This window comes from Dendropsophus ebraccatus, chromosome 3, assembly GCF_027789765.1.
Source record: "Dendropsophus ebraccatus isolate aDenEbr1 chromosome 3, aDenEbr1.pat, whole genome shotgun sequence".
Taxonomy (NCBI): domain Eukaryota; kingdom Metazoa; phylum Chordata; class Amphibia; order Anura; family Hylidae; genus Dendropsophus; species Dendropsophus ebraccatus.
Window position 1 is genome coordinate 24,244,637 of NC_091456.1, and position 27,964 is coordinate 24,272,600.

General features: G+C 44.4%; 1 protein-coding gene across 4 annotated transcripts; it reads right to left on the bottom strand.

Moving 5' to 3' along the window:
- Positions 1-264: 264 nt before the first annotated feature.
- SMPD4 (sphingomyelin phosphodiesterase 4) lies at positions 265-26,958 on the bottom strand. 4 transcript variants are annotated; one of them, XM_069961170.1, is made up of 19 exons: positions 26,810-26,958; positions 23,956-24,042; positions 23,268-23,410; positions 23,100-23,175; positions 22,575-22,683; positions 15,752-15,804; positions 14,948-15,099; positions 14,578-14,707; positions 12,865-12,936; positions 12,350-12,433; positions 9,456-9,601; positions 7,991-8,081; positions 7,698-7,804; positions 6,433-6,596; positions 6,150-6,355; positions 4,381-4,611; positions 2,770-2,901; positions 2,538-2,666; positions 265-690 (listed from the first exon to the last, which is right to left on the bottom strand). In XM_069961170.1, the coding sequence occupies exons 1-19, from the start codon at positions 26,849-26,851 to the stop codon at positions 367-369; spliced, it is 2,478 nt and encodes an 825-aa protein (XP_069817271.1). In that variant the 5' UTR covers positions 26,852-26,958; the 3' UTR covers positions 265-366. The 4 variants fall into 4 exon arrangements, with proteins under 4 accessions (XP_069817271.1, XP_069817270.1, XP_069817274.1 ...); XM_069961169.1 differs by having other exon boundaries at positions 26,729-26,811; XM_069961173.1 differs by lacking the exon at positions 12,350-12,433.
- Positions 26,959-27,964: the final 1,006 nt, after the last annotated feature.

Sequence of the window (27,964 nt, forward strand, 5' to 3'; positions counted from 1 at the left end):
AATTAGCGCTTTGCCTGATTAAGGAAGCAATCAGAGCGGTCTCATAGTGCCAGTCACCCTGTCTGCAGAACATAAGACGCAGACACTATTAACAAAATAAGGGGAGGGGGGGGGGGAGTGGCCATTTTTTGTAGCGCTGGATAACCCCTTTAAATGTGTCTTCGGTTTGGTGTAGCTAGCACCTTTTCCTGGACACCACCAGGTATTACACAAGTGCTTGAGCCGCTGTCTTGTCATATAAACCAATTGAAAAGCACACAGGTGAAATATACAAAGTGTTGATTTTAATTCTGAGCATTGTTGCAGTTTTTACCCCATTAAAATACACTGTATATGGCATAAAAAAAAAAATTCTAAAACTATGCATTAGTCCTGGTGTGGCCTCCGATGTTCAGTAACTAAAGTCATGACAGATGCATAGAAAACATATACAAAAAGTAGAAAGAGTGTACACGAGACAGGTCCCATGGACAGTATGCCGCCACATGCCAAGTAGAAAAGGACCAAATAGACTAGGACACGATAGCTGGCAAAGAATCGTAGACTTATTCGGGGAAGTGTTGGGTCATAAGTACTACTGGATGGCATGGGGCTGACTCTCTGTACATTGGGTCTGCTGATCAGGTGGTAACTACAAAACCTCCCCAGGAAGTCCTGTCTTCTGCATACTGATGCAAATGTCGATCCAAACTAGAGGGTAGAAAAATTATTTACTTGGTTGAAGTACTGCAAGGAAAACATATTACAACTGAGACCTAAAAGCAATTCTAAAAAACAAACAAAAAAACGGTCAATTCTCCTCGCCAGGAATATAGAAAAAACGCAAATGTGTGTCCTGTGTAGTGATAGCAAACCTGTCAAAATGTTCAGGAACAGTGTCCTAACCCAACCACTTTTCATTTCATTCCCCGCGGCTGCAGAAGTGGGACAGGCCGGATCCATGTTTTCCAGGCAGTCCTAGGGTGGCATCCAACTTCTGCAGCCGCGGGAAATCAAGCACTGAGCATTCTGGTTCAGATAACGTTGCCCAACCCGAACACTGTGCTGTATAATTCCCTGGAGAATTCATGCCCATTCCACAAGACCCACTGCAGCTTCCTGTGCAGGTCCTCTTATCTTAGGAAGCTACAGGTCGAGGAATCACAAGCTAGATTTTATTCCCTCTAAGCAATTCAGCCTTTGGCACCAAAGTAAGATGTTCCAAGACCCCTTCCCCTCATCTAGGACACCAGAGGTCCTATTCACTTCCTTAAAGGAGAAGTCCCGAGAAATTTTTTATTAAAGTATTGTATTGTATTGTATTTTTCCCTGCACTACTACATCAAGGCTTTACTTCCTGGATAACATGGTGATGTCACTTCCTAGATAACATGGGGATGTCACGCGTTAACTACCAGAGCTGTGCGGGCTGTGGCTGCTGGAGAGGATGATGGCAGAGGGATGCTCAGTGTCCCTCCAGTGCCCTGTGTCCCTCAGTGTCCCCCTGCCATCATCCTCTCCAGCAGCCACAGCCCGCACAGCTCTGGGAGTCGGGTGGTGACATCACCATGTTATCCAGGAAGTGACATCACCATGTTATCCAAGAAGTGACATCACCATGTTATCCAGGAAGTGACATCACCATGTTATCCAGGAAGTGACATCACCATGTTATCCAGGAAGTGGCATCACCATGTTATCCAGGAAGTGGCATCACCATGTTATCCAGGAAGTGGCATCACCATGTTATCCAGGAAGTGAAGCCTTGATGCAGTAGTAAGTGCAGGGAAAAAAGCCCTTTATAAGTATTTCCCGTAATAAGTGTATATTGGTGATTTGTATACGTTTTGGGGAGCAATACAATACTTTCATAAAAATTTTCACTGGACTTAAACTTAACAGATCATAATTACAGCACAGACACTAACAAATCTATGGGTTCGTTCGTAATTTGGGGATAATACTCTATACAGATCTGTAATTCTAGTCAATGACATAATAAGTGTAGCCTAGCTCCCTCAGCACTTTCACAGATGAGGCAGAAAATTCCTTGTAGGTAAATATGCATTTTAAAGGGGTTGTTCACCAAAACATTTTTTGTCTATTAAATTAACTGGGGCCAGAGAAAGTGCCAGAGATTTGTAATTTACTTGTATTAAAATCTGAAGTCTTCCAGTACATATCAGCTGCTGTATGTCCTGCATGAAGTAGTGTATTTTCTCCAGTCTGACACAGTGCCCTCTGCAGCCACCTCTGTCCATGTCAGGGACTGTCCAGAGCAGGACCAAATCCCCAAAGAAAACCTTTTCTGCTCTCTGGACCGGAAAGAATACACCACTTCCTGCAGGACATACTGCAGTTGATAAGTACTGGAAGACAAGATTTTTTTTTTCATAGAAGTAAATTACACCACTGCCACCACTGGATTTGAAAGAAATTTTTTTTTTTTGGGTGAACTACCGCTTTAAAAGTTTGGGCTCATTTGATCAACCAAAGTGAGATGACATTACAATCTTAACAATGAGAACATGAACACCAAAGTAATTCCAAGACCTCACCCTTTCATTTAATACACTGGAAAGCTGGTACAGGAGTCTGACTAGTGTAGCGTTCTCATAGCTACGGATTGGCTGGAGCTCAGGGTCACCATTGTACTGTATGTCAAACCTGCGTAATCCATTTATTATCTGAAATTAGAAAACCAAGTGTCTTTAGTCAACACACAATGGGAGACCACATGAGAAAAGTTTATTCACACCCAGCAAACTTCTCATGAACACTCAAACCTACCTGCTGTCGGCCTAGTGGGGTCAGATAAAAGCCATTTTCATTTTGTATGAAGTCCGGGAGTTGATTCTTCTGGCTTTCATCTTGCGCATTGCCAAGGTTTACAGTAAGATGACTGAGTTGTGCAGAATTCAGCTACAAAGAGATTGCATGAAAAAACTTCACTATAGGCAAGTCATTTCAGTAGGCAGTAGGTCATGCACAGCACTTTACCTGTATGTGGCTACATATACAACTGTGTATATACGGCTAGAATAAAGAGGAAGCTGTACTGCCACATACGCTTCTACAGGTTCATCATCAGACTGATACAAACATTTTCTGGTGTATCATGCGGTCCCATTGCCCCAGCAGCATGAAATTAAAGGAGAAGTCCGGCGAAAATTTTTATTAAAGTATTGTATTTCCCCCAAAAAAGTTATACAAATCCCCAATATACACTTATTACAGGAAATGCTTATAAGGTGCTTTTTTCCCTGCACTTACTACTGCATCAAGGCTTCACTTCCTGGATAAAATGGTGATGTCACGACCCGACTCCCAGAGCTGTGCGGGCTGTGGCTGTTTGAGAGGATGATGGCAGGGGAATGCTCAGTGTTCCTCCAATGCCCTGTGTCCCTCAGTGTCCCGCTGCCATCACCCTCTCCAGCAGCCACAGCCCACACAGCTCTGGGAGTCGGGTCGTGACATCACCATGTTATCCAGGAAGTGAAGCCTTGATGCAGTAGTAAGTGCAGGGGAAACAGCACTTTATAAGCATTCCCCGTAATAAGTGTATATTGGTGATTTGTATAACTTTTGGGGGGCAATACAATACTTTAACAAAAATTTTCACCGGACTTCTCCTTTAAGCAGCTACCAATGGCAAGTGGCCATGTTTTTCTAATGTTGGATAACTCCCATTAATGCTACAGCGTATTCGACAGACAATTTATACAGCTCATGTACGTTTATGCTGCAGAATATTTTCCAGCATGGACGCGCCAGGTCCTCCACACCGAGACTTAGGGCCCATTTACACAGAAAGATTATCTGAGATTATCTGCCAAAGATTTGAAGCCAAAGCCAGGAATGGATTTGAAGAGGAGAAACCTCAGGCTTTCCTTTATGACCCAATCTCAGTTTATAGTCTGTTCCTGGCTTTGGCTTCAAATCTTTGGCAGATAATCTGTCAGATAATGTTTCTGTGTAAATGGACCCTAAGGGTACTATTACACCAAGCAATTTTCCGACGACTAACGATTAACAATAAACTATCTTAAACGACCGCTAAGGCAAACGACTCGAAATCGTTCGCCCAGGTACACGAAACGATGATCGTTATTTATGATCATTCTTGCGGTCGTTTAGTCATTGCTATTGCGTACGTTTCAGCTGTGAATTCTTATTCCACCGAACGATATGCGAACGATCAAACGATAAAAATAGGTCCGGATCCTATTAAACGATCAACGATTTCTCGTTGGTCGTTTAATCGTTGCCTGCTATTACACGAAATGATTATCGTTCAAATCCGAACGATTTAACGATTTTTCGAACGATAATCGTTCCGTGTAATACCACCCTAACTGTTAGGGGTTAGTCTGAAGCAAACAAACACATGAATACACTTACCCGGAAGATTTGGCAGAGATACTCCAGCGCTTTTTCCAGGTGTTCATCAGTTTTCCGGACACTATCATACCCCGCTTCGTCCAGGTCATTCCCTGTGTAAGTGTTGTTCTGATCTTGACTGTTTAGCCCAAACCAAGAGAACAGTGTCTGGCCGCCTGTATCTGGATACTGGTCAGAGATGGATTTAGCAGCTTGCTTGGCTTGTATGATCATCTGTGCAAGTCGCAGAACCTATCCATTGAAGTACATGGAAAAAAAAGAAATTCTGCATGAGAGAAAAAGAAAAACTTGTGCGCTTTTTATGCACCAGAGATATATTTTAAAAGGATTTCTTTCCTATACGTCAAGTTCAGACGATGAGATACAGCACATCTAAATGTATATACCTGCATGACAATGGGTCTACAGGTTGCATAAGATTATTATAGGTCTTATGTGGGTGGATTCATATGCGACAGCTTTGGGTCCAGAAGTTTCCACTTTTCTTCATTCATCTAAATAGAACTTGCAGAAATCAATCTACTTGCCACCTAACAACCCCACTGAAGGACTGAAAATAATAGTAGAATGCAGAATTTTTGCCACCTGTGAATCTACCTTTATGTGTTCTACACAGTGCAAGGATCTTCAGAGATGGATTTTCAGGCGATTCTACTCTACCACCTATCTTTCACTGTCACTAGGTAAAGGGTTTATATGGTTAAGTAAAATACATGTTGTATCATCCCCCTCCTGGAGAGTAATAATTCCATACTTATTATCTTTTCAGTCTCCTTCCCCCAAATCTGAGCTGCTGCTTTCTGCTGAAGACACAGAAATCTGTGTGGGAGCTGCTCAATCTGTCTCCCCCTCCACCCCCCTTCCTTCTGAGATAGCTCATGTAAACAGGGCCCCTGGACAGCTGCTCCTGCAGTCTATAAACACAGTGAGGTCACCAGCAACTTCATTCAACATGTATTTTACCTAACAGGATAACTCTTGAAGTGTCACTGTTTTTTTACAGAAATCAATACATAGTACAGGCCATTTTAAGAAACTTTGTAATTGGGTTTATTAGCCGAAAAATGCATTTTTTATCATGAAAAAGCAGTTTGAAACTCTCCCCCCCCCCCCCCGTGTCTTCATGGTTCTCTTTGGAGAGAGGAGGGGTTGAGGGAGATGAGGCACCAAAACAGGACAAAGAGTTAATTTATAGATACATCACCGGCTATCTCCTCTGAAGTCAGCACTGACCTCTCTGACCTCTGATAAGCAGCTTTCTGTGTAATCCTTTGTTCTCTACTGCCGACTAATCTCCCTCCTCCCCTCTCCATTGAACAGACAGGGCTCGACTGACCTAAAGAGTCGAGATTTCCTGATAATGAGCAGTGAATGAGAGAGAGGGGGGGGGGGGGGGTTGGGGAAAGTCTTTTTAAATGCAGATAATCGCATATTTGCCTAATAAACCCAATTGCAAAGTTTCTTAAAATTGCCTGTACTATTGATTTCTGCCAAAAAAAAGTGACACTTTAAATCTGTATTTGATATGACACTTCTGGTGTGAACAGTGACCATATAGAAAGTGAAATGGTGCAACACAGCAGAATTTTGATAGTCCGGTAGTCTTCATCATACAAAAAGTATTAAATCACTGAAGCCTACATGACACACTTGCCACTTAAAGGACAAGTTCCTTATGTTATTATCCAATTGTTCTTCTCTGATTTTAGCTATCACTTCAATAGATGTGTTCTGTGTTTCCTTGATTCTGCAAACATTACTCCACTTACCAGATTCCTTGTCTCACTACCAAACATCTGTGTATACTGGAAATCCTGCCCCTCCAGGCTGTACACATGACTCTTGATCTTGAAGGAAGCGTCAGTAATGGGTGGCTGCCAGGAAGAAAGGAAGCTTCCCCCGAGGTTTGGGGACATAAGAAGTCGGTGCTGCCGGTGGGGCAGAACAGGTTCCGGTTCTAGTAGTAATTGTTCTCCTGTAAAGAGTTAATGCTTAGTATATGGATCACTGAAAATAGGCACATCTGACACCCTTATGTGATTTAGTTTTTACCTTTCTGGATCATCTCTGGTAGATTTGGCTGAGAAAAAACTTTTGCTGCTCTGAAAAGCATGAGTGCATTCTTGGGGCTGCAGAGGTCGCTGCGGCTGGCACGGTTCAGAAAGCGAAGGAAGAGTTTTGTGTACATAAGCAAGTTCTCCTGCACAAATGGAGCCCTGTGGGTATAAACATTTCTAAATGCATTTGTACAGCAATGGCAAGCGGCAGCCGGAGGGGAACGGGGTGGCGCAATCCGGGACCCGACGCTGGAACAGGGGAGGTAAGTGACCAGCAGCTTCTATATCCACCCCCTCCCCGGTCGTACACTGAAAATGACCCCAAGCCCGGAGTACCCCTTTAACCCTGACAAAAAAAGCCAATTTTTTTTTTAAATATTGCATTTTTCCATTTATAAGACGCTTCCTTGGTTTAGACAACTGAAAACATGAAAAAAAAAAAATGTAATTTCATGCTAAGTACACTTCCCTGGTGGTCTAAGGTAGTGAAGGGGTCAAGGTTTATTGAAATGACAGGGCCACTTTAGCACTCTCCATGACAGTACATTATATCCACACATACATAGCTCTGCTGCATGCACAATACACACACAGCTCTGCTACATCATGCACACCCAGCTCTGCTACATCAAAACACAACCAGCTCTTCTACTAAAACAAACCCTCAGACACAGTGCTGTATCAATACATACACCTCTGCTACATCACCATACAAGAACAGCTCTGCTACATAAAGACCCACACACAAACTTAATACAGATTGTCTAATCTACAGTATCTGTAGTAGACACTTCACAGTCATGCATGTGACTAATCACATGACTGTGACATCGCCAAAGGTCCGGCAGGTCCGTCAGCTCTGTTCTGGGTGAGTCCCAGGGGCTTTTACATGCAGGAATCTATAGGCAATTTACATCACATCCAAATTCCTCTCCTGCAGGCTACTCATCTCAATGATCGGTGTCCAGCAGAAGGGAGAGGACTGTACAGCTGTCAGTCATTGCACAGATCACTCAGTAGTTGGGCACAGTGCTGAATCAGCACTTTGCTCAAACAATAGGGAAGCACACTGTCAAGCCGCCCTGTCTGCAGAATATACAAGCTGCAGGCACTTACAAATACTGAAATGGATAGCCCTGACTAGACATATGTCCTGGGCCTATTTCCATATGTCCATCTCAGAAATCGATGGTATAACCATGCAGGTCCCTCCACAGTTTACAACTGTAGCAGACTAGACTTGTTTTGGAGTCTACTCACCATTTTTCAGAGACTGCACGGTTCTGTGATTCATTGCTGATGGGGGAGGATGATCTCTCAGGGACATATCTCCAGGGCTGCACATAACTCAGCCACATCTCCAGAACCTGCAAAGAGGCATCTTTACTATATAACCAACCTATAAAACAATTAAAAACACCCAAACGAAACCATAAAAAAGGTTAAAATATGTGTCCAAAATAACATGGGTGCGCAGTTAGTAAAAGTATCCCCATCAGGACACAAGTAATACCCTTTATCTGCACTAGTATCACCTGTAAAATGATACATACCGCTCTGAAGGAGGCATCCAGGGGCCAGTGACCAAAGCAATGCTGCAGGAAGATGTACAGCTTTGGCTGGATGAATCTTGGGATAACAACCCTAACAAGAAAGGAGAAAAACCATGAGCACATGAGCAGCTGACCAACCTGTTACTGGTAAGAGCTTGTTAAAGGGATTGCTTTTACCTCTAGAAATATAGCATACTTGTCTTTCCAACTTCTGTGTGCAGACACGGCTTCTGATGGAAGTTAAGGTTGCGGTGGAAACATCCTAAGAAGTTCCATGCAAGAGTCCTATTTTTCTTACTGGGAACCTACAGTATCACCACTCCAGACCTGTCTCTTAGTAAATGCTTGTATTCCCCATATAATAATTCTGGACTATCTATTCTTATAGCTCTGTGATGTGCTCTTCCTCGGTTATTCTTACCAAAAATGTAAGTCTCAATAACCAATTTGGTGTTACCACCTGGGAGCACGTCCCTACTAGTGATGCACCGGAAACTTGATTCTACATCGGATTCTGAAGCCAAAACATTGGTTCGATACTGGTCTCGTGACATCACTTGTCCATACACATTCTGGCACAGTCAACTCTGATTTAATAGTGTAAGGACATGGAAGGTAACACCCAGTTGGTTAGGGAGTCATACATTTTTGGTAAGAATAACAGAAGATCGGCACAACACAGAGCTATAAAAATAGGTGATCCAGAATTGTTATTTCATGGGAAAGCATTACCTAAAACTCCCAGGCCAGGGGTGGTGAAAGGTTCCCTTTAAGGGGAACCTATCAGCAGGTTAGAAGTATCTAACCTGCTGATATGTCCCTATAGTGCATGTAGCGCTGAGGATGAAGCAACATTTCTAGCCTTCATCCTCTGCACAGTTTTCGTGCTATCAGAATATTAAATCCTTATGCTAATAAGTTATTGTGGTGCACTGGGAGCCACCGACCCGCTCAGCTGATATCCACTAGGAGTAAATCGGTGAACGATACGCCCCCAGTGCGCCAAAACAACTTATTAGCATAAGGATTAAACTGCTGATAGCACAAAAAACTGTGTCGAGGATGAAGGTAATAAACTTACATTCATCCTCAGCGCCCTGCGAGCTATATGAAGATATCAGCAGGTTAGATACTTCTCTTGAAATGAACAGTGCATGGTACTTGAAAAAGCTCAGGATGCTGCCAAAGCTGTGTCTGCACACAGACGTTTAACTAAAGATGACCTATAGAACCGCTAAGGTTTTAATTTATTCTTGTTTATGTAATGCTAACCCGTTTCATCTGTTTCATCCTAGCTCACCGCAGCTCAGTCTGACAACCAGTAAAAAGCAAGACAGGAGGTAAGGAGATGTCAGACTGGAAAACACCAAAACTAGAGACAAGAGTCTCTGGAAGAAGGCAGCCATGTTTTTTGTAGCCCTGGATAATTCCTTTAAGTTCTAGATAAACTGCCACACCCACGCACCTTTTTAACTCCTCCATAGGACTTGGTGTATGGGAGTGAGCAGAAGGAGATGACTGCTCAGGTCGTAGGCTGTTGGCGAAGGCGTGCAGGTGTTTCACAAGAACTCTGACCAATAACACATGTTCCTCTGTGGGCTGGAAAGACTCCTACAAATCAAGTACAAGTGGGGTCATTCTTTACCGCTTTGCAACAATCCGGAACAAAACCCACAAAGCGCAGCAAAAGGCCATAAAATAAAAAGAAGCACTGCACTTGATGAGAAGTCAGACTCCCAAATAAATGTTAGTGAAGACTGCATGCATCCTCTCACAGTAGTTAAAGGGGTACTCCAATATCAGCAGATTGTATTTAAATGAAGCCAACACCCTAACATCAATATAGTGTTATCACTAATAGTGCTGGCTTCAGCACTGATAGGAAATGAAAGGATTACTAAATATGTATTGTCCCCGGTTCCTCCCTCTCGCATCATCCTCTGATGTCACAGGAGGCGTGGCTGGATCTTGTCTTCTCACCCCCAAGTGATTCACCATCTCTGGCCAACCCCCTCCAGCCCACATCATCATCTCTAAGAGTAGTAAAAAACAGGGGCTGCGACCTCACCCATTATGGAATAGTCTGTAGTGAAATGAGATGTTCTGCAACAGCTTTGGGCAAGAAACTGTCAGGTGTGCTGTGGGAGGGGGTAGGACAGGGTGGGAGGAGCTGAGGGAAAGCAGCGCATTCTGGGACTCGCAGTACTGAGCAACTGCTCAACCAGGAGGTACAACCTCAAAACCCCAAACTAAATACATTTTTGGTGGTTTCAGAACTAGGACAGACAGGTAAGCAATGCTATATGTTTTTTTTTTTTTTTACCCGATGTCGGAGTACCCCTTTAAAGTATAGGGCCCAGCAGCCAATAACAGTGTCTAAAAGACTTGTCTGTCTATGCTTGTTTCTTTGATTTAAAGGAGTACGGTATATTTCTATGTGGCTCTGTGCTACCACATAGAATGAATTCAGCTTTTCTCCACAAATCATTCATTGTCGAACCAAAGTCGAATCGCTTGCATTGCAAAGTCCCAGCCAACAAAACAGGCAAAGCGGCCGCACCCTCTGAGGCAACAGGATGGATTTTAAAAAATAGTTAAAAAAAAAAAAAAAGTTATTTTGAATGCAGAAAATTAGCAGCATCTATCAGCATAAATCACATAGAAGCAAAGCTGCTATAAAGGGGACCTAGAGTCAACTTTTTTTTATACAACCATTAAATATCTTTAAGCGCCTCTGTACCCACAATCTGACCCCCCCCCCCCCCAACCACTTGTACCTCGGATAGCGGCTTTTAATCCAAGATCTGTCCTGGGGTCCGTTCAGCAAGGGATGCAGTTATTGTCCTAAAAAACAACTTTAAAACTTGCAGCCCTGTGTCAAATTGGCGTGGCCTAGAGTACCCATGCCCTAGGCTTGCAACGCCTCTTTGTCCCTCCTCCCCACCCTCTTCACCATAAGGAATGCTCCAGGCAGGATTTCTCCTATTCGTCACCTGTCTGAACACTGCACATGAGCTGGATCGTTAAGGCACCAGAGCATGTGCAGTGTTCAGACAGGTGACGAATAGGAGAAATCCTGCCTGGAGCATTCCTTATGGTGAAGAGGGTGGGGAGGAGGGACAAAGAGGCGTTGCAAGCCTAGGGCATGGGTACTCTAGGCCACGCCAATTTGACACAGGGCTGCAAGTTTTAAAGTTGTTTTTTAGGACAATAACTGCATCACCTGCTGAACGGACCCCAGGACAGATCTTGGATTAAAAGCAGCTATTCATAGGTACAAGGTTAGAAGGTGCCCTGATTTTATACCCTTTTACAATGTCTTGATACACCCTTATGTTCCTGAGATATACAAGTTTATTATATTATATTAATGGTCAGATGGGCATGAACTTAAAGGGACAGTGTCATAAAAAAATTAGTTATTCTTTAAGGAAGGTTTTTATACCAAACATTTTTTATGGTTTTTTGGTGACTTTTTTTTTTAAATAATTTTCCATTTTTCTATCTAGATTATAAAATAATCCTGAAATCTTTTTATTCTCACCACTGGGGCTAAAGCTAAGCTGAGACTTCCTGTTCTTCCCATGGTCAGGCTGCTGGGAAGCAGAAGAGGGAGCTTGAGCTCATGCCCATCTGATTATTAAAAGGGTACTCCAGTGAAGAGAAAAAAAAAATTCTTTCAAAATTAGCTGGTGTCATAAATTTTTATAGATTTGTAATTAACGTCTTTTTAAAAATGTCAAGTCTTCCAAGTACTTATCAGCTGCTGTATGCCTTGCAGGAAGTGGTGGATTCTTTCCAGTCTGACACAGTGCTCTCTGCTGCCATCTCTGTCCATGTCAGGAACTGTCCAGGGCAGGAGGTTTTCTATGGGGATTTGTTGCTGCTCTGGACAGTCCCTGACATGGACAGAGGTGGCAGCAGAGAGCACTGTAAGACTGCAAAGAATACCCCCATTCCTGCAGGACATACAGCAGCTGATCAGTACTGGAATACTTTATTTTTTAAAACAGAAGTAAATTACACCAGTTGATTGAAAGATTCTCCCCCCCACTTTATCTGAATTGTCAAATTATAAACTTGCATATCTGGAAAATGGGAGAGTGTGTGAAGTAACTGCAAGCAGATGTGTGATCAGGGCACCGTAACCTATTTAAAGATTAAAGTAACATCACTTTTTAGATGGCTACAGGTCCTCTTTAAGCAATACATCAACAACTGTTAGGGCTTTTAACGCAGCCGGTGCCCATCATCCCCCTGATTGCATTAGCTAAAAAGTGATGAAAATGGCAAAAGCCCCATCATTTCCCAGAGATACAAATTACAACACAAAAGTGTGTCCCAGAGAACTGGAAGTACTTGGTATGAATGGAAGGACCCGGGCAGAGCTGGACTAATGTAGGAAGTAGTGGACACACTGAGCCTGTGGTGAAGAGCTTCCAGCTGAGACACATGGGAGCCAACGGTGAGAAATTGGGGAGAAGTAGGGACAAAAATAAAAAAATAAAAAATAGAGAGAACAAAAAACACAAAACATGGAATGAGAGAAAGCATACTAAGTGAGGAAAAGACTGGGCAATACATCATCAGAGTGAGGGATCCATGTCATCATTCTGTTATAGAGCCTACCTTACTGCCAACATGCTGGACGCCACTAGGCTATAAACCATCCAAAACCCAGACAGTGTATTGCCATCTACTTACACATACATAAACACACACATGCACAAACATAGACAACACTAAGACAAAGACTGCGAGAGGAAGGCTTATACAAACCACACAGTACAACGTGTCATATGTAGGAACTAATAGACAAAGATATCAGTACCATTTATACAAGAATACGCAATAGATCTAAGATGGGGTCTTACCTTGGCATGCGGAGACTGCATTTTATGGTACATTTCAAGGGAATAATGGTGAAGCCACATTTCTACAAATATCTGTAGAAAGGAAAAATACATGAACAACCATTTTGCTTCTCACAAAATAAGAAATTCACTAAATCAATAAAGACTATTAACCCCTTCACATGAGTAACATGTATATATACGTTCCTGCACCGACTGGCTTACTGATGTGTGCGGGACCGCTGCAGTGAGAGCGGTCTTGCACACATCAGTGTGTCCGGGGCCGGAGGTAATGAGAGTTAGGGTACATTTACACAGAAAGATTATCTGACAGATTATCTGCCAAAGATTTGAAGCCAAAGCCAGAAGCGGACTATAAACAGAGATCAGGTCATAAAGGAAAGCCTGAGATTTCTACTCTTTTCTAGTGATGAGCAAATACTGTTCGATCGAATAGATATTCGATCGAATAGTGAGATATTCGAATATTCGATATTCGTACAAATATCCCGCGAATATTCGATAAGCATTCAAATCCCCCAGCTTCCGGTTTTACCATCCAAATGGTCAAATAGATGTTTATCACTAATCGAATACTTGTTCCCATAGACTTTAATGGGATCGAATATTCGATCGAATATACGCGGGATATTCGTACGAATTTCGAATATTCGAATATCTCACTATTCGCTCATCACTACTCTTTTCAAATCTTTGGCAGATAATCTGTCAGATAATCTTTCCGTGTAAATGGACCCTAAGCTGTGATCCCGCAGCTGCGTCTCATTAACCCCTTAAACGCAGCGATCTATATAGATTGCAGCATTTAAGGTACTCAGTGACAGAGCAAGCATCTGTCACTGAGTGATCGGGTTGCGATCAATTGTGCCGACAGGCGGGGTTAAGCTCCTTACCTCCGTTCTGTCGGATCGGCGATCCATGTATAGAGTCTGCTCTCAGGCAGGCTCTATACATAGATCAGTGTTATCGGCGATCTATGCTATGCTGTATCAGTACATGCAATCTATTGTTTGCATGTTTTACTGTAATAAAAAGTGTAAAAAAAAAAGTTTAATAAAAAAAGTTTTAAAAAGTATTAAAAAACCCTTATAAACCCCCTCCCAATAAAAGTTTAAAATACCCCCTTGCCCATTATAAAGATATTAAAAAATAAACAGATTACATATCGTAGTGTGCGGAATTGTCCGATCTATTAAAAAATTACATTATTGTTCCTGCACGGTGAACGACGAAAACGGAAAAAAAAAAAAAAACACACCAGGAATGCTGATTTTAATAAATTATATATCAGGAAAAAAATGTATAAAAAACGATCAATATTTTCCTGTAGCACCAATGTGATATTAATAAAAACTAGAGATCATGGCGCAAAAAATTACACCCCAGCCAGTTCTGTAGGTGGAAAAATAAAAGCGCTATGGCTCTAGATAGCGGGGAGGAAAATTGCATTAATCTGACCCAGACTTTTGTGCATCAAAGGGCTCTGTCTTGAAGGGGTTAAAGACCACAGATAGGATCATGACTCGTAGAAGTTGAATGCAGAACTTGGGAGTCCTGGGAAACACAGATCCAGCCTATGGCCATATTCATGTTTTCCATGACTAGGGCTGTGTCCAACTTAATCAGCCATTGGTATTTAAATGCAGAGCAATCCCACTCCAAGCATGCTCGAGTTGCGCAGATATTCCTTCATGCCACTACTCTAGAGCTTACCTGCAATAATGTTTCGGACCTCCATATCTCCTGAGCCGCAGGGTCAGCGTTCACCAAGTGCTGGTGGGAAATGTGTCTCTTTAATAGACTGGAGCTGGTCCCATAGGAAGATAATGAAATGGATGGGGACCTGCACATACAAAATGCCAACAGATTCACTATGAACCTGCCCTGTAAGCTTAAATAAAATCTGAGAATATAGTTTATCCCCTTTAAGGCGTAGCCAATTTTTGTTTTTCCACTTTAGTTTTTTCCTCCTCACATTCTATTACACGGAGCGATAAATCGGCACAATACTGAGGTTTCTCTGATTATGGGTAATTCTTTTGAAAACAACTGTATGCTATTAACCCCCAAATAACCAAAATACCTGGGAGCAGGTGATGGCACGGCTCCTCCGGGGTTGGAGAACAGAGGAGGGGGGACATTGCCATCTATAGGAAGGAACCAATTTAGGTATTTCTCCACCAAGATGTAGTAGGCGTTATCAGAGTAGTTGCACACTTGTCCTGTAATGAAGTTCTGTGAGGAGAAAAATGTATAAACACAAACTAAATTCATTTATAGTGAAGGGAAGCTGAAGACAAATGGTAAACGGTAGACTAGAGAAATCGATTCTTCTCAATTTTGGTTTAAGGCTTCATTCACACTGCAGTAGTTTTGCTTTCAAACACTGACAAAGTGAAAGCAGCTTTGGGTTTATATGATCAGAAGAGTAATCCGGAATATATATCATTTATAATATATATTATATAATATACAACGGAGAGAAATCCTTGAGTGGACCCCATATGCTAAGGTCACCTACTTGCATTGCATTAGGAAGGATAGAAGCCCGGCTTTCTTTTTTCTGCTACATTGGACGGTATGTGTTTTTACTTGAACTCAAAAGCATGGCTTTACTTTTGAGTCAAAGTCAAACTAGTATATATGCAGGAAATTACCCAGATGTAGTCACGAGCAGACTACGTTTGATCCATAGGTGTAAATGGTGTTTGTGCACAGATAAATGGTACCCGATTCTGCCAAGGTGCCTATGTATCCGTGCATCAGATATCAGAATAGTGGTGTGAATACACCATTAGCCACATCTGGGGTTGCAGTAAGTATGTATGTATACTTTTTATGCTGTTCATCAAAGGGGAAGATATGCAGTAATAATCTGGTTACTTACCCTCTGTATTATTAAGAAGATGGCAAAGTGGAACATAAAATACTCAAATGCATCTGAAGAAGGGATTAAGAAAACAAAACATGGCAAGTATAAACTCATTCCATGTAAAGCAAAATATAACATCAGCTACTTCTAGTAGAAATATATTATGAATAAAGGGAAACTCACAGTAGGTTAGAAGAAACTAAGGCTGCATTCACACGTTCCGGGAAGTTGTCCGTGCGCACGGACAATTTTACAGCCCATTTCTTTCTATTGGGCTGTTCAGACGTTCTGTGATTTCACAGATCCGTGATCCGTTCTGTTTATAAATAGGACGTCATAACTCTGAATGGAAGCACGGAACAAATTCCCCATAGAAATAAATGAGATCTGTGTTTTTCATGGATGTGATGTAATCAATGTAATTTAAAATGCTGTAAAACAGAACAGTGAAAAAAAAACGGACACGGATGCAAAACGGACTGTTTTGCACGGATCACGGAGGTAGCTACTGGACCACAATCACGGACCGTGAAAATCACTGAATGTGTGAATGCAGCCTTACTTGCTGTTATGTGCTCATAGGACAGGGGACACAGTATTAAAGGGGTTGGCCATTTTAAAGGGGTACTCCAGCAGGGGGGGGGGGGCACTTTTTGCTGGGACCAGAGAGGAGTTGGCCCAGGGAAAAGACGTCCACTCACCTCTCCGGTTCCAGCATTGCGGCGCTCCGGTGGCCAGCCGCTTCCAGGTGTCTTACGCGGGCCTGAGACGTGACGTCTCAGGTTTGCTCAGCCACTCAGTGAAGGAGGCGGGATCCGTTTCAAGTCCGCTCAGATCCCGCCTCCTTCACTGAGTGGCTGAGCGGACCTGAGACGTCACGTCTCGGGCCCGCGCCAGACACCTGGAAGCGGCCGGGAACCGGAACGCCGCGGTGCGGGACCCGCCGCTGGAACCGGGGAGATGAGTGGACGTCTTTTCCCTGGGCCACCTCCTCCCCAGTCCCAGCAAAAAGCAGGATTACTAACCGGTAATCTTGTTTTCATAAGCCCATGACAGCACCCCTGGAGAGGACCTCCCACCGCAGGACAGGAAACCTGTGAAGATAAAAGCTTGACACACCTCTCCACACCTCAGTTCTGAACAAGTATTCCAGCGGAAACAAATAACTAAGATCAGTAAAATAAAATTAATTTGTCAATTATAAAGGTAATCTTAGGGCGGGTATACATGAGGGGTGCTGTCATGGGCTTATGAAAACAAGATTACCGGTTAGTAATCCTGCTTTTACCCTGACGCCCAATGACAGCACCCCTGGAGGATTAAGCTAGTAATTCTAACTAGGGGGGGGGACTACAGCCGACAACACTTTGCGGCCGAAAGCCAAGTCTGAGATAGGATTTAATTGAAGCCTATAATGTCTCAAAAAGGTATGAACCGAGGACCAAGTTGCGGCTTTACATATCTGGTCTAAGGTGGCGTCTGCCCTTTCTGCCCAGGAGGTGGCGACTGCTCTGGTAGAATGGGCTGTAAAATAGGCAGGAGGACTTACTTTCTGGACTTCATATGCCATAACGATAGCCTGTCTTATCCATCTACTAACAGTGGGTTTAGAAGCTGCTTTACCTTTGTTAGTGCCTAGAAACTGTACTAAAAGGTTCTCGGCCTGACGGAAGCTACTAGTAACTTCTAGGTACTTGAGGAGGCATCGCCTTACGTCTAAGGTATGAAAAGACTGTTCCCTGCTATTTGTGGCGTTAGTACAAAAGGAAGGAAGCACTATCTCCTGATTTCTGTGAAAGTCTGAGACTACTTTGGGAAGAAAGGATGGAAGTGTCTTCATGATGACTCTGTCATCTAATACCTGGGTATAGGGAGGAAAGGCTGATAGGGCTTGTAACTCTCCTACTCTGCGGGCTGTGGTGATCGCTAAAAGAAAGGAGAGTTTGAGAGACAGGATTTTGATGGGCAGATCATCTAATGGTTCAAAGGGTGGGCCTGTCAGAGCATCTAGTACTAGATTAAGGTCCCACGGGGGGACCGTAACCCTTCTTGTAGGATTCAGCCTAACTGCACCTGTGACAAATCTTTTGATCAGTGAATTTTCAGCAAGTTTACAGTTTAGAAAGGAGCTGAGAGCTGATATTTGAACCTTCAGGGTGCTTGGTTTGAGATTTTTTTCTAACCCTGCTTGTAAGAAACTTAAAATAACGGGGATATTTGGAACTCCTAGGGGATCTTGTCTACCGTCTGCAAACCTAAGGAAAGCTCTCCACACTCTATGATAGATAGTAGAAGTAACATCCTTTCTACTGGCTAGCAAGGTATTAATAACATCATCAGATAAGCCCCTACCTCGCAGTATTATCCTTTCAGCATCCAGGCTGTTAAGTGTAGGTGAGGTGAGCCTGGATGATGGACTGGGCCCTGGAGGAGAAGATCTTCCCTGTCTGGGAGGATCCAGGGAGGACACTGAGATAACTGCCTCAGTCTGGTGAACCAGGGTCTCCTGGGCCAAAACGGAGCGATCAGAATTATATTCGCCTTGTCTTCCATCACTTTTTTTAGGACTTTCGGAATGAGGTTGAGTGGGGGAAAGGCGTAACCTTTGATGTGTTTCCAACTCTGGGCAAAGGCATCTACTGCTGTTGGAGAGTCCTTGGGATTTAGGGAGAAGAATCTGCGGAGTTTTCTGTTCTCCCTGGTTGCAAATAGATCCACCGTCGGCGAACCGAACTTTTCTACTACCATGTTGAAGGTTTCCATGTTGAGCCCCCACTCTGATTGGCTGAGATGAACTCTGCTCAAAAAGTCTGCTGTTTGATTCTGGGTCCCTTTCAGGTGGACCGCGGAAAGGGAGGAAAGGTTCTTTTCTGCAAAGCTGAAAATTTGAGTTGACAGATGAAGAAGAGTTTGACATCTGGTGCCCCCTTGCTTGTTGATATACGCTACCGCAGTTGTATTGTCCGAGTATATCAAGACATCCTTTGATGATATCACATGGGCTAGGTTCTCCAGGGCAAACTGGACTGCCCGAAGTTCCTTGTAATTCGAGGACATGTGGGTTATATTTTGAGGCCAGGAACCCTGCAGTAGCTGATGACCTGAGTGAGCCCCCCACCCCCAGGGGCTGGCGTCTGTTGTAATCCTTATAACCTCTATTGGAGTCCATCTCACCCCTTTGGAAAGGTTTACCGAGTCCGTCCACCAAAGCAGGCTGATTCTCGCTCCGGAGTTCAGATGGAAGGATAGGTTTAGGGAAGACTGCTGTTTGTCCCAGAGTTGAAGTATATTGTTTTGTAGAGCTCTGGAATGGAATTGTGCCCACTGGACTGAGGGAATACATGATGTCATTAGTCCTAGGATGGACATTGCCAGTCTGAATGAAGGACTGTGTTCCAAGAAGAGGTCTCGGACTCGACCTATTAAGGCTTCCTGTTTTTGGATAGGGAGAAAGGAGGTTTGCAGCTTTGAGTCCAGGAGGACTCCTAGGAAGATGCATTTTTGAGATGGTATGAGATTGGATTTTAGATGATTTATATTCCATCCCAGGGAAGTAATTAGTGAGGATGCCTCTTGAATCTGTTGTAGAAGTAGAGGGGATGACTCTGAGACTAGTAAAAAGTCGTCTAAATAGGGAATTAAAAGGATGTCCTTTGTCCTGATGTATGCTGCCATCTCCGAGATGATCTTGGTAAAGACCCTTGGAGCCTGAGAGATCCCGAATGGGAGTGCTCTGTATTGAAGATGAGTCCATTTGCCCTGTAAGCATACTGCTACCCTGAGGTATTTCTGATGGCTGGGATGAATGGGGACATGGTAGTAGGCGTCCTCTAAATCGATTGACGCCATGTAACAGTTTGGGAAGAGGAGGTTCACTGTTGACTTTAGAGTCTCCATACGGAATCTTTTGTACATTAAGTGTTTGTTCAGATCCCTCAAGTTGATAATGACTCTGAAGGACCCATTTGGTTTTTTCACCAAGAAGAGAGGGGAGTAGAATCCCTGTGTTATCTCTGAAGGAGGGACTGGGACTAGTACCTTCTTCTTTAGCAACAACTGAACCTCTGACTCATTGACCAACTGTTTCAAGGGGTCTGAAAGGATCCGGGTGGGAAGATATCTGACTCCGAAAAAACTCCTGAATTCCAGGAGCAATCCCCAGGATATTGTGTTTAGGACCCACGGGCTGGAGGAAATGCTTCTCCAGACGTGAGCAAAAAGAGTCAGACGTCCCCCCACCGGGACCCCGTCATTGGGGAGGGGGTTTGGGTTTGTTATCTTTATTGGTATTGAAGAATCCTTTTCCCTTTGTGGGGACACGAAACTTCCTATTGTCTTGAGATGAGTTACGAAAGGGTCTTTTAGACTGTCTACCCCCCCTAGAGGAGGAAGAGTCCTGTCTGAACTGTGAAGGGAATTTCTTTTTCCCGTCAGCCGCCTTTTCTAGCAATGAATCTAGAATTGGACCAAATAAAAACTTTCCGTCACAAGGGATGGAACAGAGTTTACTTTTCGCAGCCATTTCACCCTTCCATGGTTTAATCCACAAAGCTCTTCTAGCCGAATTTGATAAAGCAGCTGCTCTAGCAGACATTTTAATAGAGTCTAAGGAGGCGTCTGCTAAGAAATCCACTGCTTTTGAAAGAATTGGGAAGTCTTCTACCAATTTCTCACACGAGGGATCCTTGGATAAGGCAGATTTAAGATCCGATAACCAGACTCTAAGGGAGCGGGCTACACAAGTGCTGGCTATACTGGTTCTCAGGGAACCTGTTGCTGCCTCCCAAGTCTTCTTATTGAAAAAGTCAGCCCTTTTATCCATGGGGTCGGGTAATGTGCCTAGATCTTCAAAGGGCAAGGTATTGCGCTTAGCTATCTTTGCTACTGCTGCGTCAATGGCCGGGGGTCTATCCCAGGAACTGCACTCTCCTTCCTCGAAGGGATACTTCCTTTTAAAATATCTGGGAGTAAAAAACTTCCTGTCTGGATTCTCCCATTGTTTGTTAATGATGGATTTAATACTACTATGTAGTGAGAATGTACGGGATTTCTTAGGAGCCAATCCTTCATATAAGGCGTCCTCAGGTGACGGAGTGATTTTGGCATCCTCCATATTCATAGAGGCTCTAATAGCCTTAATAAGCTGGTCAGTATCCTCAACTGGAAACAGAGATTTAGTTTTAGTTCCAGAGTCGGAGTCATCCTCACCTGAGGAATTTATCAGGTTAATCTCACCGTCCTCCAATAATACTTCTCTATGAGGAGGGGAAGGTTCACCAGACAAATTTGATGCCAAAGGCATAACCGAGGGTAAGAGTGCTGAAGAGGAGGAAGCCGAAGGCAATGAAGCAGTCATGTTCCTCATTGAGAGTTGAATTTCATCTCTCACGATTTTTTTAATGCTCTCTGCTAGAGCTGAAGACTCCTGGGCAACCAGATTATTAATACATGAGGGGCACAGGGTTCTGACATAATCATCCCTCAGGGGAGTTTTACATTCTGCACATTCTTTATGATGTGCTTTGGATGTGGCTTTCCCAGAAGATCTAGTACTTGATCTGGAGCCCTATAATAAACCATATGAATCTAGCATTAATATCATAAAAAAAGATTCGGTCTCACCAAGCAGACGGACTTTCCATAAGTACCGGAGTCTCTGGATGATCTGCGATCATGGTGGTCACGGCGTCCACTTTCTCCTTTTTCTGCCGAATCAGACATCACAGCAGGAGGAGACTGTCAGCAATATAGATCCACGGCTGACTGGCTGGCTGGTGAGCGGTCACGGAATGCCTCCTGGACGCTAGAGGCTGTGGACACTGTTCCCTCCTTCCCCCTCTGGCTTTGTATGTTCCCGGGCCGGAACCCGGAAGTGACGTCAGTGCGCGACGCACGCGTACGTGCGTCACGCCGTACACTCCCGTCGGCGCGCCTGCGCATGCGCAGACGCGCGCTGAAGCCGGAGAGGAAGAAACATGGCTCCCCTGCTCCACTACTTCCCCAGCACACCCAGCCACGCCACTTAGCCCGAGAGTCCGGTATACCGCGGAGTCCCTGGGGGTGGGCGGCAAGGAACGTGCCGGAGCTGCAGCAGAGGGGAACGAAGGGGGCCCGACATCACCAGACTTAGGGAGGCTGTCCTGGGACAGGCTTATTCCCTCAGGGAGCCCCACTAGGCAAAGGCCGTCCGGGGGACCTGCAGCCGGCACGGAGAGGTATGAAACAAGAATCTTCATCCCGGATGGGACGCTTCACAGGCCTCCTATCCGCAGGACAGGAAACCTGAACTGAGGTGTGGAGAGGTGTGTCAAGCTTTTATCTTCACAGGTTTCCTGTCCTGCGGTGGGAGGTCCTCTCCAGGGGTGCTGTCATGGGCGTCAGGGTAAAAAGTGCCCCCACGCTGGAGTACCCCTTTAAAGTAAAGCTGTTCAGTAATTGTACTTACTGCACTTACTGACAGCAGCTCCCTATGTACCTCATAGAGCTAAATGCAGGCTTCATTCCCCCAGGGTGTGCATACGGAACGACGATCCTGTCCATAAGATGTGTTCATGGTGAGCAGGAAGGAAGGCATTGTGATGACGTCACAAAATGGCTGTCCCGGCTGATGGACTGGCTGCTCAGCCAATCAGTGACTGAAGGGACGTTCTGGCTCAGCGGCCAGTCCATCAGACGGGTCCCGAGGCCTGTCTTGCTGCTCGCCACAGGCACGTGCAGAGGCAAGTTTCTACTCCTGATCAAAATGCCCCTTGACAGATTTTAAAAAATGTCCGGACTTCTTCTTTAATGATCTTGTTCTCTACAGTATAACATTTTCCTGTACTGATGTAAAGGATACTTAGAGATAAATGTAGACCAAGTCCCCCAGTAGTTGGAAACTGGATCTTGTTATGATAAAAAGGACACTCGGGCAATACTCTTTCCTGGATAGATGCACGTACAGGACCCTGGAGAGAAAAAAATAAAAATAAAAAAAAATAATTATATATATATATATATAGTCAAAACAGAACTCTCAGAGTGATCTTTGATCGCAATGGATCTTACTGCTGAGACCCACTGCAATCAGGAGATATAGCCGGAGAGAGAGCATGACAGCTGTGTCATCCACTCAGGTGCGGTTTGCAGTTTCATCCACTGAGCTAAAAAAAACAAACACCCAAACTGTAGACAAAAGCCATGTTTTCTCTGCAAAAAAGGGTCATGTTTTTCTAAAGCTGGAATACCCCTTTGACAAAGTTACACAGGCACCCTAAGATGATGAGAGAACCCACTGCCCAGTCTGCTAGAGCACAGGGAGGAACCTCACAACATTGGGATTGCAATAGTTCTCCCAAGAGATACCAAATAAAGGTTGACTTACTGGTAGGAATGATACAGGAAAATCATATCTGTATTCCTCTGCTTGTAGCTTGTATACTAGTTTCATCATTGCACCGCTAAATATCATGAAAAAGAAGTAGTTTAATATATATCAAGAATAATAGAACAACCAAGCAGGTAAAAGGGATGATAATCCCCACGGTCTCACCTGGGATCTAAGAAAAACAATGCCGAGTGGAATTCCACAGGAGTAGTCCTCTCTTGTAAGCATCTTAGGTTCCAGCCAACGATGCTGCCATCTAGGCTGCCGAAGACCTGCTCTACCAGCCATGGAAAGATGGCGTGCAGCTCCTTTATTAAAAGGAAAAATCGGACTTTAAAGCACAGTCAACTGCACATCGTACTGCCCATAGACTAAACAAGACAAGAGGTTATCACTAGAGATGAGCGAACCTGGAGCATGCTCGAGTCGGTCCGAACCCGAACTTTCGGCATTTGATTAGCGGTGGCTGCTGAAGTGGGATAAAGCCCTAAGGCTATGTGGAAATCATGGATATAGTCATTGGCTGTATCCATGTTTTCCAGACAACCTTAGAGCTTTATCCAAGTTTAGCAGCCCCCGCTAATCAAATACCGAACCTTCGGTTCGGATGGACTCGAACCCGAACCCGGTTCGCTGATCTCTAGTTATCACTAGTGTCAAACTGTCCGGGTTCTGCAACGTTCTCTGAAACCAAACGCTCAGCATTCGATTCCCTATGGCGGCAGAAGTTGGATGCCACCCTAAGGAGTCCTGGAAAACCTAAACAGTTTGACAGGTCCGCTCAACACTAACTTAACAGACAGGAGGGTCAAGCTAATGTTTCATATCAGAAAAATAATAAAATAAGATGTACCTTTGCAGGAAAATCTTCTATTACTCTGATAAGGTCCTGGCATCTTTGGTGAAAAGGTTTATTGACACAGTCAGCCTTCAGCGTGGCCTAGGTGAGGGGAAAAAAAAAGAAAGGAGGAGGTATGTGCTTATTATCAACCCTAGTGGCAAAGGGCAACTATTATTCACCGGTCCATTCAGTAATGCTTGATAAGACCCCAAGCAGCGAGCTTTATAATGTCCACCGGTGGGCAGTAAGCTACAGAGATGGAGGTACCACTACCATTCCATTAAAGCACTAAAGCTGATTTTAGACAGCTGCACCAAAACCTTAAGAGGTACAACTATCACCCTAAGAAAATTTACTTACTAATATAATGTTATCGCTATAGTGTTAAAGTGTTACTGTCTCCCCCCCCCCCCCCAAGAAATTAATAGTACAGGTGATTTTGAAGTGACTGTACCACCAGGCCCAGGCTGAAGCACTGGAGGCAGCCGGCCAACCCTTAGTGGGAGAAAACCCCAGCCCCTCTATGATAGGGTTCCATTGATTCTAATAGAGTCACGTCATGAAGGGGCGGGGGTTTCTTCCCACTAAGGGTGGGTCGGCCGCCTCCAGTGCTTCTGCCTGGGCCTGGTGGTACAGTCACTTTAAAGGGAACCTGTCACCCCCCGTGCCGGGGTGACAGGCTCCCGACCCCCGTTAGAGCCCCCTATACTCACCTAATCCCGACGGGTCTCGCTTCTGGAGGTGGTCGGGTGATGAAGATCTCAGCCTCTGCAGCCCGGCGCGCGTGCTGAGAGATGAGTCCAACGCTAATAGAGAATGACAGGAGAGTCCATCATTCTCTATGGGCGTTGGACTCATCTCTCAGTGCGCGCGCCAGGCTGCAGCGGCTGAGATCTCCGTCACCCGACCACCTCCAGAAGCGGGACCCGGCGGGATTAGGTGAGTATAGGGGGCTCTAACGGGGGTGGGGAGCCTGGCACCCCGGCACGGGGGGTGACAGGTTCCCTTTAAGAAACTTTGTAGGTTTATTAGACAAATATGCCATTATCTGCATTTAAAAGGCCTTTCCCCAGCCGCCGCCCCCTCCCCTCTCTCATTCACTGCTCATTATCATGAAATCCCAACACTTTTAAATCAGTCGAGTCCTGTGTAACCTATGGAGAGGGGAGGGGGGAGATTAGTCGCGGGAGGAGGAAGCTGTGTGAAAGCACATATTCAGAGGTCAGAGCTGATGTCAGAGGAGATAGCCCATTGATGTAGCTGTAAATGAACTCTATTGTCCTGTTTTGGTTCCCCTCAACCCCAGCCCTCTCCATAAGAGAACCATGAAGAAAGGGGGGGGGGGAGGGAGCTTCAAACTGCTTTTTCATGAATGAAAAGCATTTTTCAGCTAATACATCCAATTATAAAGTTTCTTAAAATCGCCTGTACTATTCATTTCTGCAAAAAAAATAAAATAAAAAATATTAACAGTGACTGTACCACCAGGCCCAGGCTGAAGCACTGGAGGCGGCCGACCCACCCCCAGTGGGAAGAAACCCCAGCCCCTCTATGATAGGGTTCCATTGATTCTAATAGAGTCACGTCATGAAGGGGCTGGAGTTTCTTCCCACTAAGGGTGGGTCGGCCGCCTCCAGTGCTTCAGCCTGGGCCTGGTGGTACAGTCACTTTAAGAAACTTTGTAGGTTTATTAGACAAATATGCCATTATCTGCATTCAAAAAGCCTTTCCCCAGCCGCCGCCCCCTCCCCTCTCTCATTCACTGCTCATTATCAGGAAATCCCGACACTTTTAAATCAGCCGAGTCCTGTGTAACCTATGGAGAGGGGAGGGGGGAGATTAGTGGCGGGAGGAGGGAGCTGTGTGAAAGCACATATGTATATTTACAATAATATTCAGAGGTCAGAGGAGATAGCCCATTGATGTAGCTGTAAATAAACTCTTTATTGTCCTGTTTTGGTTCCCCTCAACCCCAGCCCTCTCCATAAGAGAACCATGAAGAAAGGGGGGGGGGGGGAAGCTTCAAACTGCTTTTTCATTAATAAAAAGCATTTTTCGGCTAATACATCCAATTATAAAGTTTCTTAAAATCGCCTGTACTAAAAAATAAAATAAAATATATTAACAGTGACTGTACCACCAGACCCAGGCTGAAGCACTGGAGGCGGGCCGACCCACCCCCAGTGGGGAGAAACCCCAGCCCCTCTTTGATAGGGTTCTATTGATTCTAATGGAGTCACGTCATGGAGGGGCTGGAGTTTCCTCCCATTGGGGGTGGGTCGGCCCGTCTCCAGTGCTTCAGCCTGGGCCTGGTGGTACAGTCACTTTAATGTATTCAAACTTGTATCCGCCCTTCAGAGGAGCCATATTGTACCTGAAAGGTAAATCAAGGCTTGCCTTTCATCTCAGCAGCAGGGAAGTTAGTACAGTGTAAGGTCTTTCTACATGCCACGATTTGTTGGCTGGGGGGCATTTGCAGTGACTTTACGCGGCATAACAAACCCATTGTATTGGGAATTGTAGAATTTGAGCCCCTAGACTTCTGAATAGCGGACTTTGCAGCAGAGGCCCTGAGGCCTGCCCTTCAGATCAGTAGGAAAGTAGTGTGACAATGCCAGTGTGTCCTGGCAGCCATGCATCCCTGCCTAGGGTGGCTACACACCAGCACAGAGGACACATAGCACTGTCCCCCATTACACCGCTCACTGGCGAGGACTGTCACGTGATGGACACAATAGTGAAACCACCTACAGTCACAGTGCACATATATGAGGCTACTCTGCACCTTTATGGCGTCCAGGACCTGCAGTAACCGCCGTACACAGGCAGGAGGACGGAGAGGCATGGCGCTCGCTCTGTCACTCACCAGCAGGTAGCTGGGCTGCGGGCTGCCTCCAGGGAGACTCATCCTCACGAGCCGCGTCCAACAGTCCCCGTTCAACCCCCGCGCCAGACACCTAAAGTTACTTGGCCCGCTTCACTGACGTCATCACTGTGCGTCCTCCCAACTTGTTTGAATTGGAAAACGAAATAAAGCTGTAGTCCTTGAACGCCGCCATTTTCTCGAAGACCGAAAGCTCCATAGAGAGGTTCAATGTTCAAGGTAACTGGCGGCACCTAGCGGGCGCAAAGGGTATTGCAGAGAATGTATGTAGGCTGCGGAGTTTCTACACCTAGCGGCGCTTTGAAACAGGCTGCATATGTCTGTGTACAAATCCTTTAATTTAACCCTTAGGGGACACAGACAGTTTTCATTTTTGCGCTTTTTTTTTTCCACCTTGTGTATATAAGGCCATAGCACTTGCATTTTTCCACCTAGAGACCCAGATGAGCCCTTATTTTTTGCGCCAATAATTGTACCTTGCAATGGCAGATGTAATTTTTGCCTAATATATGCCATGAAACAAAAAAAATTATATGTGTGATGAAACTGAAACAAAAAACACATTTTTTTTGTTTTTACGCCATTCGCCCTGGGGTAAAACTGACTTGTTATATATGTTCCTCAAGTCAGTACGATTACAACGATATATAACTTGTATGACTTTTATTTTATTTGATGGCTTTTAAAAAATTAAAACCTTTAAAAAAAAATTATGTTCCTTAAAATCGCTCTATTCTAAGCGCTTTTATCTTTTGGTCTATGGGGCTGTGTGAGGTGTCATTCTTTGCGCCATGATGTGTTCTTTCTATCGGTACTCTGCGACTTATTGATCACTTTTTATTACAATTTTTCTAGATTTGATGCAACCAAAAATGCACAATTTTGCACTTTGAAATTTTTTTGCGTTTACGCTGTGCAAGATCAGGAATGTGATAATTTAATAGTTCAGGCGGTTATGCACGCGGCGATACCAAATATGTTTATTTATTTTTTTAATTTATAAAATGGGAAAAGGGGTGTGATTCAAACTTTTATTAGGGGAGAGTTTGTCTCATAGCCGGAGATGATCCCCCACAGCCTGCAATGAAACTGATCAAGCAGTGAGCAGAGGAGTGAAGAGCATAGCAGCTCTCTTCC